General features: G+C 37.7%; 1 protein-coding gene across 2 annotated transcripts in view; it reads left to right on the top strand.

The window, feature by feature from the left end:
• Positions 1–23219, top strand: part of pth1r (parathyroid hormone 1 receptor) — an 84715-nt gene that overhangs the window by 39807 nt on the left and 21689 nt on the right. For both annotated transcript variants that reach the window (XM_034703848.1, XM_034703847.1), the window contains one exon: positions 16395–16497. In XM_034703848.1, the coding sequence (XP_034559739.1) occupies positions 16395–16497 (103 nt within the window). The remainder of the gene's footprint in view (positions 1–16394; positions 16498–23219) is intronic.

Raw genomic sequence — 23219 nt, forward strand, 5'->3', positions numbered from 1 at the left:
AGTGTTGGTGGCATGCTACACCAATTATCTTTTATTAGTGATGCAATGTGGAGTAGTCGTTTTTGGAAGAGGCAGGCCTTTGTGTGGATTGAAATAACTCTATTTTTACTCTTTTTATTTGAGAACTTTTCAAGAGATAATTTAAACCACAAGGGCTACAATACAGATGAAAAAACAAATAGAGAGAAAGAATCTACTGTTTTCTATTAGGGATGTTCCCAGCTACTCATTTTTTAGTGAACAGAAATGTAAATTAAGACTAGACAGCCAGTCTAATGATGAGAAAACACTGGGAGAACAGTTCAAATGGAGCATAAGTTCATTAAATCGCTAAACTGTCCAAAACTAGTTTGTGTTCAGCCTATTTAACTGAAACAAAGCAATTTGTGACATTTAATTTTAATTTTAAATGTGTAGCATTTTGAACATGAAGATGACTTTTCCTCCTGCAAAGCCTGACACAAAATCACTTAATAAAAATGAGAAAATAAAAATTTAAATTTTGATCTCCACTGAAACATGTGGCTCATACAAAGTGCTGAATGGAAATGTCATATCACACAAAACATGACAGCAAATAGGTCAACACAACATTTAAAGTACTAGTAGGTAAAAATCACAACAACTCGTGAGAAAAACTACTTAAATAGCCCAACAAGAGTCGGGCCTAGATTAACATTTTAAGACTGTTGAACACCAGCATGCTGTTGTCACTCACATATGTACTTACTTGACTGACAAACATTTTTGTCGAGTGAAATCAGCATGTTAGCATGCTCTGGTTGAGGCCTCATTAACTCCAGCCGGCATGGATGTCACACAGGCAGGGACTTGTAAGCCAGCGTAGCTTTTGGGAAATGCCTCAGATCTTCACTGAGTGATACAGGTTTCAATCAACTCATCTTCAACCTGCTACAGTGCTGATGGCTGCTGTTACCTCTCTCAGCTGTGGACGTAGTATTAAGAGGCTACTTGGCTCGTATACTGCTGTTATTTAGAGGTCTAAGTTCATTCCTCTTGCAAAAGAGAAGAGGAACACTGTGGACCTACATTAATACAAATAACAATAAGACCTCGAGTAATTCTGGTGCTGGGTTACACAATAAACTGCCTAGTCGCCTCATCCAATTTATATTATTTCAATTGTATTTATTTTATTCCTTCTTTCTATTAATATTTTGACTTTTTCATACTGCGTATAAGAGCATGCTTTAACAACTGAATTTCCCCCCGGGATAAATCAAGTATTTCTGACTCTGATTCTGATTCTGATAATCAAGCACATCCCTATACTCGAAATGATTCCTGTACAAACATCTGCATTATTGCACAAAACATAGTTATATGGTCATGGTTTCGTTTAAAGAATACGAGTTTGAAAATGAAGAAAGTCTTGCAGTTCGTGCAGTGCTAAATTAGACAATTGTATTAAACAAAAGCACAATCCGTTGGTCATGCTGGTACATGTTTTAACAAGAAAGAAGAAGACATTGACTAATGATGGAAGTTTCTTAGGAGTACAGTTCTAAAACAAGAGTGCAGACTTAAAGGATTCAAATGTTGGGTGGTTGAAGCTTGGTTAGATCTGTAAGGTGGAGCGGGTTGGTTTCAGTTGACAGAGGGTGACTCAGCAGGTGTTGTGTCGAAGTGGGATGATCTAAAAGGTACTTGAGGATGTGTCAGGGATCAGTGAGAGATTCAACTCCTGGAAAGTCTTATTTAGTATTACTTGAAACCCTGCCAATAAATTACTTTGTACACAGAGGGGAGCTGAATTTACTGTACGAATTGGGCTTGCACTTTCTCATGTGTTGCACTGTCGCACTCTGTTTGCCTTCTGCTAGAGACTCTGCTTTTTACCCAGAAGCTCAAGTCATTTTCAGTCAAATAAAAACACGGTTCAAAGACCTCAGCAGCGGTGACCTTGCAGTAAGTGGAAATTGGAAAGCTCATGTTGACAGGTCAGTTGCAGGCCTCTCAGTAAACAGTAAACAGTGTAGTCCATGTGCACTTATGGACAGTTAAAGCATCTTTATCCTCGACTGTGTGCATTAACGTCTATATCTCACATGTGTTGAAGCCCTTAGAAGCAGCTTTAACGTGATGTGTGTGTATGTATCTGCTCAGTTTATCCATTAATGTCTCAGGACATCTTTCAGTAGCTTTATAGAGTCAGACATGTGGAAAAACCTAGTCAGCAGACTCTTGAGCAGTATTTTAAAAGTAGTGCAGAAAGATGACATTAAATATGACAGGCAGAAGCAAATCAAGGTAAAAAGGAACCCACAATAAAAATCTATTTTGAATAATGCCTTGACTGAAGCTGATTTTTATTTAATCTTGTTTGAAAGTCTGTGTTGCAAATGGACCTGTGCTGTGTAAAAGCTTTTGTCCGGGTAGTCACGCTGGTAATCATGCGACATGCTATCTATGTAAACCCTTTCAGCTGTGCTTAAGGGAAAGATGCAACATATGTACATTTTAGATATCATTCTGAATGTCAGCGCAGTGCGTTTCCTGTCCTTTTTTTATGCATATTATTAAGTATGAACAACAAGAATAACCTTGCATTTTAAATAGGTTGGAGTACATTTAACAAATAGCCACACATGTCAATATTATTATTACCAATGCCTGAAAACACACACTTTTTAATAGTAGTTAATTTATTGGGCATACTCCTATCATCAGCTGTAGTATTTAATTACAGAGCCTTGAAATTCTGCCTGTGCTTAAATGACTTCTCTTCTAAGCACCTCAATCAAGGTGACTTTGCATAGAGTTCGCTCACAGCTGCCCCTTCAATAAGCAAATCAGAATGGTGTATTATTAGCGGGCAGTGGAAGACACCTTGCATGATTAACCACAATTTAGAGGCTTTATTAGGAACCACTTACAATTATACAAATAGTGACCTTGTCCCAGTTCTGCACAGTGGAAAAGGCACTGATTGCTTGGAGTGTTGTCCTCAACATGTGACACGTCTTTGCACTCGGCTCCATCTGGGCTCAAATGTTAAACCCGATGCTGATTGCTGTGTTATGCCTTGCTCTCAGTGGTAATGGCAAAAAGTGCACACAAGCTGCAGGAATGATTTTGATAGTGCTCGTAAAGTCTGAAGGACAAGTTTGGCATTAGATTCTCTCAAGTGAGGCATTGAATTCAAAGTGCTCTGGTTCCTTTAGTCCAGCTGGTCACATTTTTTGCACCCCAGCATGATTGTTTGCACCAAAAATGTTTGGAGCTTTTCTGTAGGTCTGGCATTTCCACATAGTTTGCAGGGTTATTGATTTTGGTGTGAGCTGTCTGTGGTCGCCTCTTTTGTTTGTTGCTTCAGGAATTTTGCTGTTTTACTTCAAAGCACAATAACTTAATTTTAAAAGTTGCTGAAAATTGTTGGTCTGTAAGCAGTGATTACTGAATAGCCTGTGAGTTATTTTCTTTATTTATTATTAAATTGTTCAAAGCATGGAATGACAAAATGGTAAAAATTCCCCCTCATAATTTTCTGAGCCTGAGAACATTAGCAAATATCTTACTTTGGCCAAAACTAAAAGTTATTTATTTTACTATTACACGAAAAGAAGCAAAGAAAATCTAGACAATTAGGAAGCCGAACCTTGAAAGTGTTTTTTTTTTGGTTAGTTTGTTTGTGTGTATGTGTATATACTTATCTATATATCTATTCACAATTACTTTGTGTCTAATTTATTTAATTTTGGTTATTTTTTGGCATATGTAATTTGTTTAAAGTCGTGTCCACTTGTTTAATGCCAGTTGTTGGCATTACTATTGTTCTTGTTGTAAAGAAAATGTGAATAACAAAGTGTAAAAAAAAACAGGAGCCGAACCTTTTATTTTTTTGGCATATTTTATCATAAAACAATTTACAATTAATGTCCTGTTGACTAATGTTTTTTAAAACTTTAAATAGTTGGGTCAACGCATTGGGAGCCAATGTTCAGCTTGTGGCCGATTATCTTTATTTGCATTTCATAATGCCAGGACTGAAAAAACAAAATTAGTCCGCCCCTTAAACAGCAATTCTGAGCAATTTAGTCCTAATAAATTTGCGATGATATCTGTAACGTGTACAGTATCAGAATAATCATAATCTTTATCAAGTGAAATAGAATACTTTTAGAAATGATCAGTTATAATGTGATGCTCTTTAGTGTAGCAGACCTCAGATTCAGAATGCCATTGAGACACCTTGTACCTCTGTTAGAACACGTCTTATAGCACACTCTTATAATGGAGATGGAAGTGAACTATTTTAACGATTGTTGACACTGTCTCTGTTGTTGACTCAGTCTGTGTGAGAATTACAGGCATGGGTGAGCAGAATGATGTGCATGCTGAAAATGCTGCTGGTGGCTCTGCGGTGGTTGCACTCACAGTCATTTGGACTTGTCAAAGTGTTCAACTGTAATGAGACTTCAGCTGTGTGGTGTTCAACAAAGCGGAACAGGAGCTCAAAACTCCTTGCAGACTACTAATTGTAATAGACAGGTCATATAGTGATCCAACACAGGAACATGGCTCAGCAAACTAGGTGGATTTCTGGTGAATCACTGTTGGAACAGAAACAATCATGTCGTCTGCAAAGAGACTAATATGAATAAGCAGAAACACTTCACCTTGAACCGCTAAGGCAACATGAACTGATAGTTAATCCTGTGTCATCATTCATTTATGAAATCTCGTGTTAAAAAATCTGTCCTTTGGAAAGCTTTCAGACATTTTATTCTTGCAGCAGCAGGTATTTTAGTGAAAGTATGGTTTAAAAATTGATGAATCCATTAGAATGTACCTGCTGTCAATTCTAATAAATAATAAAGTGCCCTACTTTTTCTAACCTCACCTTTTTCACTTTCACAATTACTGCAGGTCAAGGAAGTTTGGAGGTAATTAGATGAACTAACATACATGATGTGTATTATAACAGCTGATATAAACTAATGAAAAACATGAATTAGCAATTCAAATACTGTTTTTTAACCCAACATAAACTTTTGATGTGGATGTATTGTTTTCCAGGCAGAAAAATGTAACATACAGATTAAATGAATGATTCTGTCCTGCGGAAAATGATTGAAGGATGCTTTTTGCAAGCTAAAATGATCTCTGACATTATCTCGTGATTTAGAGGATTACTGCAGACATTGCCGAGCCGTGACTCGCAGAGTATGATATACCACTAATGCTACAGTGTGTGTAGTTAAACGGCATGGTCCATTACAGCTGACAAAAAGCTCTTATGGATAATAAATCCACATTGAAACACATCATTTTGATCCATAATCCTCATAATCCATGTATGAAATGACTACATTTAAATGTTTGTAAACCTTTGTCCCTGAAGGTTATTATTTGACACTTTTGTGACGTCCATTAAGATATTAGGGAATGTCTGCAGCATTTGATTGTTGCATAACCATCAGTAGTTTTTAAGCTTTTTATGAACATTAAAATGCAACATGCGCACGGCTCAATACTTTGTGCATAGAATCGCTTACATAACGGAAGAATGGTCCGATTTAATTTGAGAGAACAACACAATCAAAGCTAACCAGGACTCCATGAGATGTTTGCTGCCTCTCAGAGCGAGCTCACACAATGTTTCCATCAAGGACAAAAGTGCTGTTCTTCAGCCTTACAACCAGAGCAGGGGTATAATTAGGAGCTAAATGCTGCTTTAAGTCAGAATGTGGTCTGCAAGCATTTCCAAAGAACAACCAGTCTTGTGGTTTGTGGTTTATATCATCAAATGCAAATTGCACAGTTGAAGAGGAGTGGCACTGACTCATAGAGTTTAGAATATCCAGGAACCTCATCCGCTAAAACATTCATGTGGTGCAATATGTCAAAAGAAACATATTCGTGTTTTTTCCAGATAGTAGACAGGCCATTAAAAACAAGATTCAGCAGAGTTATAATTTTCCAGACCCCCCCCCCCCCCTATTTTGTAGGGCAAAAAACATATAGGAAAGTCTGAAAACCCTTGGGATCAAATTTTGAAAATATGCCAACAACAAGGAAGTGAATGTTAGCCTACGGTGTAAAGAATGGCAGCTGACCAAAACAAGTACATAAAACAAACATTGGACTGTATGCCCATAATAGAGGCGCTTTACAGTGAGCAGAGCAAATATTAACTGTATATTATTTATCATCCATGTGACGAAGTGTGACCTGGAGAGGAAAGTCTCACTTAATATGACCATTTAGTGAAAAAATCTCAACCTCGGGGGCTGGATGAGCACGCAGACAGAGGCAACATTGGAAGACTCTGAGGTGACTAGATTTATACAGTTTGTGTTTCCAGTCAGATTGGTAAAAGAGTTGTAATCAGAGTATTTATACTGACAATCAAAATATGCCTAAAGGTACTGAGATTTAAAACTGTGTGTGTGTGTCTACCGATTATTTCCTTCGCTTGATTAACTAATGTAATACTCATCTCATGTTAAATCAAATTTGCCCTGAAATTGAAACCAGTAAATTAAAATGTGGACATTACCAATTAGTCAGATCTCAACTAATTTTTTTTCTATCTCAGAGGGAAATGGATGTTATCAAGTGGAACAGTTCGAAATCATGTGGAAGCTTTAACCAATTAGAGGAATGGAATGTGCGTGTTTAGTCCACTAAAGGATTAAATGTTTATGATCAAAGCAGAATTATAAGTTAGTTTCACTAATTATTGATAATTCTATTTTTCCAGGCCTAAAATGCAGCTCAAATGCTATGTCTAAGACGTAGCACAGCAGCCTGGCCAGGACTGTAGCTCTGGTAATGACTCCTGCCACAATGCTATAATGCTCTACTACCTGGATGTAAACAAGCACAGATGACAGATGGCATTCCGTAGCGCAGGGGTTCCCAAACTTTTCATCCCGCGACCCCATACATACAAGTACCAAAGATTTGCGACCCCTACTGTCCCTCAAAGTGTTTTAATGTGGCTTCATTTAGCTGGTCTGCAGAAAATTAACCAACCTATATGAGAATGTCATATAGGTATCTTTTTGCCAGATGACTGTCATATAGTCATCTGGCAGAAAACGCATTACATTTTCTATTTCCAAGGTTTTATTTCAAGGTAAGCTTCTATTTTTTTTTTCAATATTTTTACTATAATGGGTTAAATTTACTATTTTAGATAACTTAAAAAAAAAAACATTCTAGAAGACATCTCATGACCCCCCATTTGTTTCTTGCGACCCCCCAGGATATCCCGACCCCCACTTTGGGAACCCCAGCCGTAGCGCAGCATAGTTTGGCGGTATGTTGATCCAGAAAATAGATATGGAGTTGTATGAAGCCACTTGACCAGAGCAATGCCAAACAACACATGTTAACGTTAACCTGCAAGGAGGACCAAAGGCTGGTGGTGCTAGCTCTGCTATTGTTAGCCATACTGCAGACACTGTGATCCTGTGTTTAGCCGTGTTGAGTAATTGTGTTCAATTTGACTGTTTCTGAGTGTTGTCCTACCTTTAGATTAGCCGGTTATTTGGAATTGAAATTTTCATTTAAATGACTTGGAAATTAGTCACTTCCAAACATCCATTCATGATCAAATGGAAGCTAGTCAAGCTTCCTAGCTTGTTGCTACTTCTAATTCATAAGGTGTCTACTATGTAGTACAACACAGACTTTTGACATGACATGACATAACTTGACTTGTTGGCGAACACATTTGCTCATGACAGGAACGTCCACTTTATTCTAAACTTTAAAGATCTTAGTTTAGAACATTTCCGCAGTAATTTTGGATGTTTACCACAATGCCTCTTTGGGCATTGTAAAGTCAGCCGTGCCATTTGAGCACTACCCAAATGTATCTTCAAGAGCAAATACAACATGAGGTCCTACTGCATATTCTGTATGATGGAATTATGCTTCTTGTGTTATCACTGAATTCAGATTTAAGAGCAGTAACTAACTAAACTAACTACCCTGAGGAAACATATTTCAAATGATGCAAAGAAGCAAAAAGTGTCATTATAAAAACCACAGGAACACGTTAGGGATTTAATATTCATGGTTGATTCGGGGCAAAGTCAATGGACCAGAACTTCAAACCTGTTTTTGGAATTGAGACAGATGTCCCCTCTCTGACATTTCTCAAGTGAATTACTTGTGAGAATTTCTGCCGGTGGTTTTAATCTGCACTTGAGCGTTCTTTGTTCACGTCAAAATGAAGATGAAGTGGTTGTCTAAATACCAACTGTTGTTCTGGCTATCAGCCAGCTTCTGACTGTGAAAAGTCAGTCCCGGACTCTAAGTGGTCCTCTGGTGCTGAAACCATTAAGCTTGCCTTTCAGCTTCCCAATGAACTCATCTCTCAATCCGACAACTTCCCCCCCTAGTGCCACTATTAGGCTTAAACACTCTGGCCGCTCTGTTGAATCAAACAGCCCAATCAATCCACACCATCCATCACTTTAAATAGACTGTGATTGATTGTCCTGAAAGATTAATGTTAGTTGCTGGTCTTTAATGATCTAATAATGGTCACTGTACAGGTTGTGGTTGCATTCATATTTTTAGTTGTGTGGCTGAAAGATATTCCCTTTGATGATCACAGTTTAGCCTATTCAGCTGAATATTCCTTCACATAGTTTAAAGTTTACTATGTAAGAAAGTGCATGTCACACTCAGTCATCTATAGCATTATGGTAATTGAATCGATTCGTTAGGTTGATAGTTTACTTATCTTAACCTGCTTATTGTCAATGCATTTCATCAATCTACTATATCTAAACAAAAAAAAATTGGATCAGGATGTATTTTCTGTGTGGAAATGTGGAAAAAGGCTGATGTGATTTTAGAAATCAAAAACTATCACCTTGCCATTCTTCCAGGAGGAAAATGTAAGACCTTGATGAGTATTTTTCTTTTGACCTTTAGGGCGATCATAACAAAGGGCACAACCCTGAGAAGCATCATATTTTCTCTTTATGTGCCAAGACTGACTGACCATGACAGCCAAGTGTGAAGCAGTTGGGATGGAGGTCAGCACTTCCAAGGCCAGGCTTTGATGCTCTGCTGGAAAGTGGTAGATAACTTCCTCCCTGTGAGGAGCGAGTCTCTGCCTCAAGTTAAAGAGGTCATGTATGTTGCGATCTTGTACTCTAGAGATGGTAAAATGGATCGCAAGATACACTGATGGGGTCAGTGCAGTATCAGCAGTACTGTGAGCTGAACCTGAAGGCTAAGCTTCCACCAGCTCACCTATAGTACTTCAACCTTGAGAATGATAAACACTGCTTTGCGCACGTCTTTGTACACAGCGACTGAAAACTGCACCGATTCTTTTGAAAGTACGCCCATCTTCCAAACTGATGACTACAATCAATGACTTCTGACGGCATTGGTGTCCTACATGCTGCAAGCTACAAAGCTTCTCACTCCTTCTCACCGAAAGGAGCCAGTGGAGGCTGATTAAGATGTCCGTCAGAGCGCCTTAGGAGGGTTTTTAATTTGGTACAGATTAGGGATGTATACAATTAATCAATTATCGATTAATTGATTGCTAAGAAATTACTTGAAACACACATTTTTGTTTTCAGTTTTCCGTCACGTGGAACAAACATCATCTGGTCTCATATTTCGCTCAGCTATCAGGGAGGTTTTAAGTTTAAAGCATGTTTCATGTGAATCAGCTGTTAAAGGTGTTGCGCACAGCAGAGACGCTCAGCTGGGGGCTGCGGCTTTGCATCAGGTCTCCGCTTTTTAAAGAGGATCAATGTGCGACTTCTGCCAACAACAACACGGAGGTTGACAACTTTAAACAGGACATTTCTCTACCTTTGGATACAAAGCCAACAGACTGGTGGGAATTGCTAGTACGCTATGTTTGCAGACCAGCAACATCAGAGCCGTCTGGGCTTTTCTGCCGCTGACTGAATACACGTTAATTTTCCTCAATAAGAACGAGTAGTAAGAAAACTGGACACTATGAGTCTGAAGTACTTTTCTGTTAGTATTATGAGCCTTCACATTATAATACTATGTCTGCAGAGAATATTTTTATAAGCCTAATTGTTGATAATCAGTGTTAAACATGTACCCGCATTTAATACATACAGTTATATTCATTTTGTTGCTGTAGAAAATGTAAAGTAGGGGGAAAAAACGTATTTGGCCTTGTTTTTGACATAAGAACAATATATATTTTTTATTATTATTGATGAATCGATAATTGAACATTAACATTTCCAAAAACCGATCACAGACAATACATAAAATGTACATCCCTATGACCCAGGGTTGGATTTATGGATTACATATCCCATCTCTCAGGAGGAACTGAAAAAGAATCAGGGCCGAGGGATGTATAGGTCAACTTGCTTAAAGAATAATTAACTGTATTGATACTGGAAAAATCATTTAGAGCGGAGCCCTCTCGACCCAGGCCTGGATAAGTGGAAGAAAATGGATGACACAAACCTGCACGTGGTGCAGCGGTTAGTGCTGTTGCCTCAAATCAAGAAGGTTCCTGGTTTGAATCCCTTGGTTTATCTGGATCTCTAGATTGTCCAACCTAAAGAGGTGACCCACATAAATCATGTATATCCTTAAACATATTTTAAAAAGGGGGTTATAATAAGCTGCAAACAAAATTTAAGGACATCTAAAGGGTTAAAATGTGAAATGATAATCTGTGTAGTGGTTGAAATCAACCTTTTGTTTTTAAAGTGACCAATTATAGCTGTTTGTATTTATTTACAGGCTCTGATGGAATTTTTTAATTTTTTTTTTATTTTTGTATTTGTAATCACATGAATTCAAAAACATACAGGTCGTATTTGTTATTTGTAATCTTTAGTGATCCACCTTCTTATTTTTTTGTTATAAGACAGAACTCAAAGGAAACAAAAAGGAACAATGACACAACATAGGGTGTCTGTTTCACAAGAAAATAATAAGTACAAACACATTTATACACAGAAGTATGTTTAGACATTATTCGCCCTCTGACGACTCAGTTAATATCTTTCTCTTTGTTGCATGAACTGTGCTGCCTGACATTTTTTGACACAGGAATGAATAACAATTATGATCAAGTTTAATTCCTTCCTGTCATACATGAATTAAACTTAATTACCAGTCATTTTATACAACACTATAATAGCTATACTGTACAAAGGGTTCCTTTTAGCAGCCTTATATGGAAATTCAGAAGTCAAATGTTGTTGAAACAGAGATTTATAAATGTAGTATAGTGTATACAGCTGCCATGAGCTTGTTAAAGTGGTTTGAAGAGATTATCGTTTTATATTACTCTAAATTGCATTTTCATCTAAACTTTTTGGGTTCTCCTGTTTTTGGGTGTTTTGTGCTTTCTAATGAAAGTCTACCTCACAAGCTCCAGCATTTGACTCTCTTTTTCTCTGTAGGGTATTTCAGGAAATTACTTTGGTTAACCACAACTTTCTATAAGAGCAAAAAAAAGAGAGAGAGAGTGCATGGCAGTCCACAATCAAGATAGTTGGTAATGTACCAGAAACCCAGTGTCTCCACTTAATGTATGCACAGCGTCTGTCAACATTTTCAAACCTTATATATTTCCTTTGGCAAAACAAATGAGCATTGAATATTTACTCTTGGCACCAAACAAGCTCAACTTTTAGAAAAAACTCTAACTGGGGATTGAGGGACTAAAATTATTCATTGACCAAGTAAAGAAAGACTGACCTGGAAATGTTTGTTTCCTCTCATACTATATAGTGTCAGTATTTAGTTGCATTGGGCTAACTCCTATATACAGTTCTCTCAATATTGGTCTTATATCCTTGCAGAGAACTTCAGTTAAATCCATCCAGCCACAGTTTGCAAGAGACAAATACAAACTTGTGGTTTATTCAAGTGGAGTTTGTATTCTAGGCACCAGTGATGAAAACACACATATTTATACACTGTGTATTTTTCTAATTTTCATTTTGGCACACACTCGAAAGCATTTAACAAAAAGATTACTGTGTTTTGAATGAAATGCAGTAAATAAGAATGTCCATGTTTCACCCTGTGAGAGTCGTGTTTACTTTGGAGGTTTGGAGCCCGGCCAGCGGAGGGGGAATAGTTTTCAGAAATAATCAGGGGGCAAACTTATTACCCAGGATTCTCTTCTTTAAATGGCGAATGATACTCTGCTGCGTCTCTGCGAGCAGGGAGTCTGCACATAGCGGAGTCATTTCCCCAAAACATGGTTCTCCGATTTAGTTCAATGTTTGAAGGGAACTCAAACCAAGCTGCAAAGGTTAAGATGTTCGTTCTTTGTATGCTCGCTTGACCTACAAAGTTTGTAAAAATGAAAAGAAGGGAAAAGTTAACTTTAACTGATTTGAAGCCTGTGTTTAAAGCTCAGAAAACTGGCTAACATCGAATTGTTTTCCTGAATAAAACTTAGCTTTTTTGCAAAATATAAGGCAACATATAATTTCGAATACAGATACAATAAGAGCTTGATAGTTCCATTCAAACTATGAAATAACAGAGGACTACTGTACTAACCAGGGACGATCGTAATAGTCCTGAGCAGTTTCCATCCCAACTTTGTTTCTGGTCTCCTACCAGTTTGAGCTTCACCTGAAGTAGCACCAGCCCGTCATTCAGATGAAAATAGCGTCCATGCCTCAGGAGCGTTCAGTGGAATATTCTAATTTGGCATAGCTGGTAGAGCAAACAGGTAGTATCTATCCTTGTTCGCCTGCGGTCCAATGTTGTTCCATCTGTGGTTGTTTGCTGTGCAAAGCCATAAATGTCTTCATTCTGTAACCTCATTCAGCCTCAGACGAGACATCCTTATTTCAGAGCTCAAACTAGAGAAAATATTGATGGATTGAGGTATTATGGTTTCGTGCAGTAACGACACGACAGCTCAGTATTTGCAGTTTAAATTTAAACGTACGAAACTGTGCACTTGCATCACGGACAATGTAAACGTGCCAAAAGCTTATTTAAGTTATTTGACAGTTAAAAAAAAGAGGAACCAGACAGACAAACTTCATGCCTGTACATTGGTTGGACAGCTGTCCTCCTTATTTAAGCATTTACATATATATATATATATATATATATATAGTCACGTCATTTTTAAACAGGCATTTTTAGAGCTTAAACTCCCTAACCATAAATGAAATATTTCAAAGTACTTACACTTAGACTAGCTGCAATATTAAAATGATGACTATGCATGCTATATATTTTATACTTTCACCCCATCAGGGACATTTCTGCTTCACAGTGTTTACACTTGCTTTTAATATTTATTCATGCTTATGCTTTAACACTAGCATTCACTGCGGGACTATAACTGTGACAGAGAACTCTAAGAATATCAATAAATGACTCTTTTTACCCTTGTAAATTGGACTTGTTATTCAAAAGCAAAAAATCATCCAGATGATGTCTAAAGTAATAACTCTGCTGTAGAATTTATTTAATTTAGCTTGTTAGAAGGCCAAACAAAAACATCTCTGAAGTTAAAGAGAATCTTTTAATCCCTGGTTAACGTCCCTCTGAAGCTCATTTTATCTCTAGTAAGCACAATGTGACTTTAAACTGTAATTATAACCAGGGCAGATCATAATAATCATAACATTGCAGAGTATTCTTCTAAAGTCATTTTAGTTTTGAAGTTTGTTAACTTAATAATATTTATTATTATAACCCTTTTCTACTCTTGAGCTAACTCTTCTGTAGCGCTGCAGATTTCCCAGCTGTGGAACATTTAAAGGATTATTTTATCTTCTCTCCTTTTCTGCTTTTGATTTTATAAACTAGAGCAAAGTCTAAGGATGAATCTTGATTTCCAATCTTTTTATGTATTACATTTTAAAAAGTAATTTGCCCTGAAAATTGAGGTAATACGTTTTAGAAGTGTAACTAATTGTTAAGGCATGTGCAATTAACCTGTTAACTCTCAGCCCGTTTCCATTTCTTCTCTTTTTTTTTAACGTTGTGACCAAGCTGCCTCTCGGTGAACAAATTTCCCCTCAAATAAACCTGCCAACGCTTTATTTGAGCAGTATTAAATTTCTTTGCATCCACGTGTCATTGCTGTTTGAAACGAACGCGCACAACTGTGGCACACTGTGCAAACGTCTGTTTTTCATTTGTACCGTTTTCTCTGCATCGCTGAAGGAAAACAGAAAAAAAAACATGACAGATTTTTTAGCAGGACCTTCAGGCACACTCTATGGCATACATACTGGTTTGTGTTTCATTGTGCAGACATATTGCATTGCAGTATGACTCAAACGCACCAAGAAAAATCAATACATGATAAAGGAGAAAGTCCTGTTGATTTGTGCACTGATATATTATGCTTTAATTATGGCACTCGGCTCCAATTTCATTTTCACTTGAATGTCACATTCAGCTAGAAATAACAGAGGTTATTTTGACTACTTTCACTTTTGTCATTGCCTAATGAGATCCACCAGCAAACAATGAGTTAGTCAATGCAACTCATTAGGATTGAAAATGTTTCCTCTACTGGAAAACCACACCTGAGATCCCACGCCTACTCTCAACACAACGTTAAAGCTGAGAAAAAAAAGCTGTCAGAAAATATTGGATAGAAAATGTTGTTCTTGTGTGCGATGTAACTCTGCCATTCTCACTTGGTGGATATAACCACAGCACCTAAAGCTGACTCCATTGACAGCATGGGAAACTGATACTGTCAGGTCAGGGGAAAAATACGGTCTTGTAGAACCTGTTTTGCTTCGTGACAGGGATAAGATCGAAATAAGCATGGTGCACTGCTGTGCTCGTGAACACTGTTGTGGTCAAAGCATGACCTTCAAGATAAAGAGCATGCTGTCTTCCATCCAAGACCACCCTGTTTCTTTCGCTCTTATTCCATCTTAAAAAAAGGACTGTGGTGCAAAATTTAAGGGATTGGTTCAGTGAAGAAAAGGGGATTTAGAAGTCGCTGTTCACAGCACTATGAGCAGGGATGCAGAAAGCAAAGCAATGGTCAGTGGTGAAGCAGCTTTGCAGAGGAAATGGTCAGGAGATGAAGTGATTTTTAGTTTTGGTTTGCATATAGTTGGAAAATGTTTTACTCATTTAAGAAACAGGCATGCGTGGGTTTTAATCTTTGAGTGAACCGGGGTCAACAGTAGGTCCAACATTGTTCATCTGTATCATCTTTGCAGGCTTTCAGAACCATCTCTTCTATTCCCAGAGGACACTTGTAGATCTGTTCTAGGGAGAGTTTGCAGCAGCTTTATGAAATCAAAAAAATGACTCACTGCCAACTTTGCCACTGTGCTATTTTTAATTAGACGAGGACTAAAGAACAAGTATAATCAGGACCTTTTAATTAACATGAGCACTTCTTTGTGTTGCCTGTAAGACAAAACAAACAGAGCAAATCTTGAGGTGATGAAAGGTAGAGGTTAAGGTGTGCCTGGGAGCTTGGCAACTGGTCACACGCCAGATGTTCAGAGGCTTAAACTTTGCTATTTTTGCCCACTTCCTCATTATGTATCGTATCCCTGTGTTTCCTGTCTATCTGCAGCTTCCCATCTAAAAATTTAAATGGAAATGAGAAAAAAAGAAAATATCTCAATCATATCTGTTAAGAAGTCATATGAAAGTGATTTTTCATGGGCAAAGAAATATTATTCAAAGCTTGATCTGAAGTGGCAACTGGACCTCTCCTCCGAAAAGCTACTTCAGTTCTGAACAGTCTAGAGACAGAGCTAGAAAATATAAGCCTGTAACAGTTGCTGGTGTGCTAATGGTAGTCTCACCAACAACTGTTAGAACTGCTCAGATGTCCAAATGTCCATAATGATTGTTATATTTTGTTCAGTCTGTTCCAAGAACTGTTTATCTGTATTAAAAGCTCCCGTGGATTTTTTTTTTAGCTGGTTATGAAACAAATTGAAATTCATTTTGAAGTCTCCTAATGACCTAAGAAAGCAAACAAGGCCATCAACAAGAACAATTTGTTTATTTGATTTTTTTAAACCACTGGCAGGGGGTAGATTTCAGACAGAGGGATAAACTGCACGCTGCTGATTGAGTCTTTCACACACTTTCCATTGAAAGGGTTCTCAATGAGTGATACATTTGACTGTTCAACATCTGCAGAATGTCTTTATTTTTTGGCATGAAACACTAATCAAACTTGTACAGGACAAAACCAGCAAAGACCACTTTGTCCACAAAGGGTGCCAAAAATGGACCCAAACTGAAAGTTTCTTACAGGAGCTTTAAATGAGAGCAGATTTCAGTTTGCAGATGAAAATTGTCATTCTGCTCAATGATTCTGCTTATTCAACAAGTTTCCGATGTATCTTGAAGCAGCTTAAACACTTCGGTATTTTCCCTCTCTAATGTTTTGCCGTTTTCTGTTTCCCCAGGTTTATGCAGATGATGTGCTGACTAAAGAGGAACAGATCGGCCTGTTGTTCACAGCCAAACGGAATTGTGAAGGAAACATCAAGTCCAAGCACAGAGTTCCCGGTGAGTAAACATTAGAGCAGAAATGATACTGTCAGACAGTGTCTATTTTTTTTTAGCTAAATGCTAAAAAAAGAAACTAAGAATTCTAACATTTTCATGACAATGCAAATGTGTATTCTAAGAGAGAATGTATACCCTGTTCACCATCTTAATTAAGAATGTCATGCTGACCCGAGCTAAACACCAATAAAGCTGAAGCTGATGGCAAAGTTATTAGTTGTTTTATATTTCCTAATAAACTCAATTTTGGGATATATAGATGTCTTTACTTAATGAAAGGCACAGAATGAGAGAGTAAGGGGATCACTAGTTGATTGAATCCCAAGGATGTTTATAATAAGGGGACCACATTTGAACAGTAGATCCATTTATTCGTTTTTGAGACGTTTCTGTTAAAAATCCAAACCTAAGCCTGGAAATTTATGGAGCCAGAGGATCACCAAGGTCTGTTGGGTTAATCCTCAGGGATGAATGTCTGAAAAAAATGTCATGGAGACAGCTCATGTAACAACAGAGGACACACTGCTGCCAACTGCCAACATGACTAAAAATAGTAAAAGTGTGAGAATCTCACATTTCTAGTTTTTTTTTTTCTCCAGGGACATCTGAAATGTCCTTCTCGGTGGTTATTTTAGGTGGACTGCTTGCTTCTCTTACTGGGATTGGATTTTTTAGCCATATCACGTAAGAATGATACAGGGATTGCAGTAATGATTTTTGACATGCCAAACATCCAATATAATGATTGGTTTGGATTGATAATAGATACAATCCATAAAGCTGTTTACTGTTGTTTATCTGTATTGAAGTGTCTAATTTAGCAACACAGAAAGGGATCCAGTTGTGTGCAAAAATAAGATTTTGACATATAACCACAAGGTCAGGCTTTATTTATCTTGATAAGGTCAATAGTGTGATTCCTTCCTTCAGCTGCACTTTGTAAAGATTTCTGTCAAAGGACAGAGGGACATTTATCGCAACAGAGCGGTTTTATTTGCCAGAATGGGCTCGGCTATTGAGGGGCGTCCCCAATGAATTCCAGCAGGAGATTCAATAGTAGCAGGAGTGTGATAAATCCCTGGAAGGCTACACAGAAGAGCACCTTCTGCTCACAGATTTGAAATACGTGTACAAGGCAGGGGGCTGCCAATAAGATGTGGGCTGAGAAAAGAGCTACAGTGACAGACATCAATCTGCAAGGACATAACGGATAGAGATAACCAGGAGCTGTGGAAGTAAAGCAAAACCAGCAGCCAAACCATGGTGATCACAAGAAAGTGAAAGTGAAAGTAAGCACCCTGTTGTCCTGATTGAAAGTGGTTGGTGACTTCTTTGAATGTGATTGTTGATTACAAGAGCTTTCACTAATCAGCTGATTATTGTGCACCCTTCACAGCTCTGCTGCAGCTACCTTTAATATAAAAAACATATCAGCCTAAAGTAGTAGCTTTCGCTGATACATTCAGATCATATCCCCCTTGTAGTTGAGGCAGCTTTATGAAACATTATGAAATGCGTCTTTGTTTCCTTTGTCCTCCCTGTGGCTCCCCAAAGGCTGGGATTGATGTGAAGCTGATCCGGGGTGAATTTGTGTATTCATGGGTGTTCGTTTTCCAGGCGACCCCAGCATCAACTATATCCCATTGTGGTTTCTGTCTTCTTCCCAGTTGATTGTTCGGAGTCAGATTTTGAATTCCACAGCCAAACCAATCGTATTATTTTCTCTTTAACCCCAGTGCATTGTGGTCACAATGGATTCTTAGACCCTCCAAATGATACCCCCTTGTAAATGAAACACATAATTAAAAATGTTTACTTCCCGACTAAGAACACAAAGGCTTTTGTTGACCATTACCACTGGTTACATTTGGTATTCCCCAATTTTTCATGGTTTGAAAAATGTCCACAAAACTGAAATTACATGAAAAAAAATCTGAGAGAGCTGCAGCTTTCGAGAACCTTAGGCGCCGAACAGCAGCTTGTGTAAGATGTCGAGGGTTTACATAATGATGCTGTGTTTTCTCTCAAAGCCACTTTAACAGAGATGCTAATGCAGAGCAGCAGGTCAAACATTATGCCCCTCTCAGAGAAGAGTCTGCTGCTCCTCTGACCTCCATCAAGCTTAATCCTTCCTGACATGTGGTGGTGACTGGCCAGCCTGGTGAAACACTTCATCCGCCACCTCCAACCACAGTCACTTTGTCTCCTCATTTACATGAGAAAATGGCCTTGAATGTTTTCTTGCAGCGAGTTAGTAGACATTGAGAAGATTGACATCACTTTTTAACAATACACTAAATTTGAAGCTACAGCTAGCTTTATATTAGCTTAGCTTTGTATGAAGACTGAAAACAGCTAAATTGAATCTTTCTGGAACAGTTTTAGTGCATTGAAGGATTGACTTGGTGTTTTATATTCTGATTATTGGCTGTTATAGCCTCTGAAATCTAATGGACCATATTCCTAAAGTGGCCATGTTCCTGCCATATCACACTCAAGGTGGGAAGCTCAAATGTCATCAGGTTTTACTGTTTTGTACGAAGTTGTAAGTCATATAAACAGCAAGAAACTGTCATATCTTTATCATTTTACCGCTTCCTATTTGACAAGAAAATACAAAGACAATGGATAGTGAAAGTTCAGAGGGACATCTGGCCACATTTCAAATTTAAAAATATATTTGATAACACATTAGCTACCATCAGCTTCCTATTAGGGATGCAAGAAATTGGGTTTTTTTGCCGATATCCGATAAGCCAATATTTTACAGTTAATTTAGCCGATTACCAATACCGATATTTTTGCAGAGATCATCAATTCTCTTCTGTATTGGAATTAGCGTACAGTACTATGGTGATGCTCTTATCACATTTGTTATGTAATATTTCATACACAAAGATACATCCTACTTAAAACTTGGATGATGCTCTCGCTGAGACAATCATAACAAAACCCATAACCAGGGCAAATTTGGCCAATTTCACATTTGACATAGTAAATAGTAAACCTAACCTCTGTTCACATGGAACATGTGAAAAGTGCAACTGTACAGCAATTAAACCCAAATTAAATAAAATGGTTTACTCTTTGACAGTAAATGTGCCTAAATTAGTCAGCTACATGTACCTTACAGACTGCTGCTTAACTTAAAATTGAACTTAAAACATGATCCCAACAGTGTGCAGCAGCCCATTATTTTATCGGTTAATTATATCGGCTGATATCGGCATGTTAGCTGATGTCCGATAGTTCATTTTTAAGCCAATATCGGCCGATACAGATAACGTGCCGATTATATTGTGCATCCCTACTTCCTATCAAGGTGTACTCTGCACATGTGCATAGCCACAATCCCAGGAACTTGTCACCACTGAGAACATTATTTGATAGGGGGAATTAGTCTGTTGAGCTATGTTTCTCCTAAATCTTCAATGAATTAAAAAAACTAGCCATTGTCTTTGTAGTCACTTTTAAGGAAGTGGTATATTGAACAAAAAATCAGATGCTCTGTACAACTTAATACCTAGAACAAAGCAGTGAATCATGCTAAGAACATTTGAGCGTCCCACCTTGAGGGTGATATCTCAGACACATGGCTGCTGTGGGAAAATGGTGGATTATGTGCTCACATAATTTAAAAAGTGAACATACTGTAGATATGATTGTACGTTTTCCAGCAGCATATTGAATGTGTTATTCTTTGTAGGTTAATAATTTTAGACACATGAAGAAAAATAAATAGCTAGTTGTAGTGCACTATATATGGTCTTTCTCTGGCATTGCCCACTGTCTGTACATCAGGTTGGATAGGATAGGGAGGATATTAGCAATGAATCTGGACTCTAATGAGCCCATCAGGAGCGTCTGGCTGATGCTCTGAGAAGCTGTTCTGAGGCACAGAAGAGCTGACCTGCTTACCTGATGATGTGGACACACATTGAAAGAGACTCATTCTTCATCTCAGAGCTGTTTTTTGACCTTATTTGTAAAGGTTGCGCATTTGTTCACTCCGCCCACAGATTGCCGAGACACGAAGTAAACATATTAGCTCATTAAAGACGTAAATAAAAATTTGTGTGATTGAACTCTGAACCTGTTCAAGCACGTTTGCACTCAAATTTGGGATTTTTATTCTTAATATCACATGAGTTGCTCTGGATTCACTTCATTGGAAATTGATTTGAACCATAGTATCTCATCTGGCTGTTTGTTCGTAATTATGCAAATTGGAAATCATTACAGATCTGGGTCAGGGTTTGCCTGTGATGCTGAATAAGATTGAGAAACTGCCAAGATTTGAGATAAAGTTCAAGAAAACATTATTTGAACTCTCAGATGACCCATGTAAGTGTTTTCCCTGAAGTGTTTATTTGGATTTGGACTGAATTCACAGTTTTTTTTTTCTCTTGTATTGCAGCGGAGCCTTGAACAGACGGGTTGAGATAAACTCAAAGAATGGCTGCTAGCTTGTATTTTGTCATTACGCCAGTTTTCTATCTGTATTTGTCTTGCCTGACCTCCCCTGGAGTGTTTTTTCTGGCTCTGTAAACTGGTGGTTTGCTGGTCTATTATAGGATATGGGAGTGATGACTATTTTAAAACACTGGTGTGAAATGTGGGATTTTCTCTGAGTAATGAATTGATCCTGCAATTACAGGTTCACTAAGAAAAGATGAAATCCTGTGTGAGCTTAAAACCTTGATCCTGGTCTCATTTCAACGTTTAATCTACTTGTTTTTATTTCTCATTTGTGCTTAAAATACACAAGAGTCTCCATTACGTGGCTGAAACAGGGTTTTCATTGAGGGAAACACTGAGGTTTGCCTGGAGAGGACAGTGGAGGGATGTGGGTTCAATGCCCCAGACCTTGCAGTGTGAAAATAGCTCAGCCTTCAAGCTTGTGGTCTGGGCAAAGAACAACATCAGCAATCATTATAAAAAGGTTGCATGTATCATGAGAAAATGCAGTATGTGTTTTGACATCTGCAGGTCAGAAGTAAATGAGTTGGGGGGAAGAAAACCTTTTTTAAAAACCCCATTGACATCACTAATACCAAAGTCCCTGCGTAGTCACGTTTATATTTAAATGTGGTGAAGAAACATACGGGAAATTATACGTGTGTGTGTTCGCTGTTTAATTTGAGCCTGTTAGTAGGTGGTCCTATGGTAACAGAACCTAAAGCAATTCTACTTTTACTCTCAGGATGTGTGGTCAGTGTGATTTTCAAAAAACGAAACTCCTTGTTTTTTTCTCTCCCTTCAAAGATCAGTGAGAATCAGTCATCTCCGCTCAGTCTGCTCTTTAATTTTGCGCTCCAAGTGACAGGCAAATAAAAAGCATGTCGTCATTCCTTCACATGTTGCTCTGCAAGTTTGATTACAGGAATGAGAAAATAATGGATCTACTGCAAAGAGAGGATAGTTTTAGTTTTATCCTCAGCTACTTATTAGTGGTCACAGTGGGGCAGATGGTTTCAATAATACAACATAAAATGCCAAACCATGAGGGAGGCGTTTGCCAGGAATCTGTTGGGAAGCAGTCTTTGCTCCCACTATCTGAGGGCTGAGCTCCAGGGTTTAGCTGACAATTATGGGGCTCTATTCTTACAAATGCCCCCCCCCTTTGAAATATGCAGCTCTTTGTCTAAACCAAGTATAGATGTATTATTACACAGAATTTTACAACCCTCTCTAAAAATAGATGAAAATGTTTGGAAGAAACTCACCATCAGCAGTCTTTACAAATCTCCAGAGACTTGGGGAAATAAAAAGATGTTCTCAGGACAGTGGTTGCATTTAAAATGTTGTGCTTCACCACATAATTTTCCAATTGAACTGAAATATTTCTCTTAGTTTATTTAATAAACCTTTCTCTGTAATTAAAGCAACACTTTGCAAAGTGTTATTATAGGATGGTACACCAGATGGCTTTTAGAATAAAGTGGTTGGCTTCGAGATTTTTCTTTATTATGCAATATTATTATTTTTTATTGACTTCTTACTGCTTTTGTAAGTTTTTCTCTGAAAGAAATAGTTCTTGTCATTTTTTTTTTTTTTTAAGGAAAGTCTCCATAGAAGCCCTCTTGGGTTTCATACCTCTCCTGCATATCACATATCTACACATTTCTTGTTTTGCTACAAATATGAATTCAGTGTGTGTGCAAATTGAACAAAAAGACCTCTAGAGAACTGGGCTCCTTAATAAGTGAGCAAAAAAGCAAATAAATCATGCCGAAGCTAAATGAATTATGACTATTGTGAAACTGATTATATATGTTGTTGTTTTTTTTTAGAAAAAAAAACAGACTTGTAACAAACAAAAAAAGCAAAAAATTGATTCAAAGACTAAAAAAGCTAATCAATAAATGTGTAAATGTGTGTTCATTAAGCTGAATGCAATACTGGGAAATAAAAATTATAAAGGAAGACGTGAGTTGTAATTCAATATACCAGATTTTTTTTTGTATTATAGAGTGGGAGAGTATCTTTTCAATGAAATCAATACTGAAACAAATTCAGTCCAAAATAAAAACAGTATGTCACTATCAACAATGTGGCAGTATTGGAAACCTGCTGTGACAAACAAACAAGCCCTAATGAACACATTGATTCAACGGACAGCTTGTTTTCAGCATGCTGGGAATCCCATGATTGCCAGTCTCAATTATAGAACAATAGATGGAGGTTTTGTTCCATGTTGTCTTTCTAAAAAAACAAAAAAA

The sequence above is a fragment of the Notolabrus celidotus genome, chromosome 15 (genome assembly GCF_009762535.1).
Source record: "Notolabrus celidotus isolate fNotCel1 chromosome 15, fNotCel1.pri, whole genome shotgun sequence".
In the NCBI taxonomy this organism is placed as follows: Eukaryota; Metazoa; Chordata; class Actinopteri; order Labriformes; family Labridae; genus Notolabrus; species Notolabrus celidotus.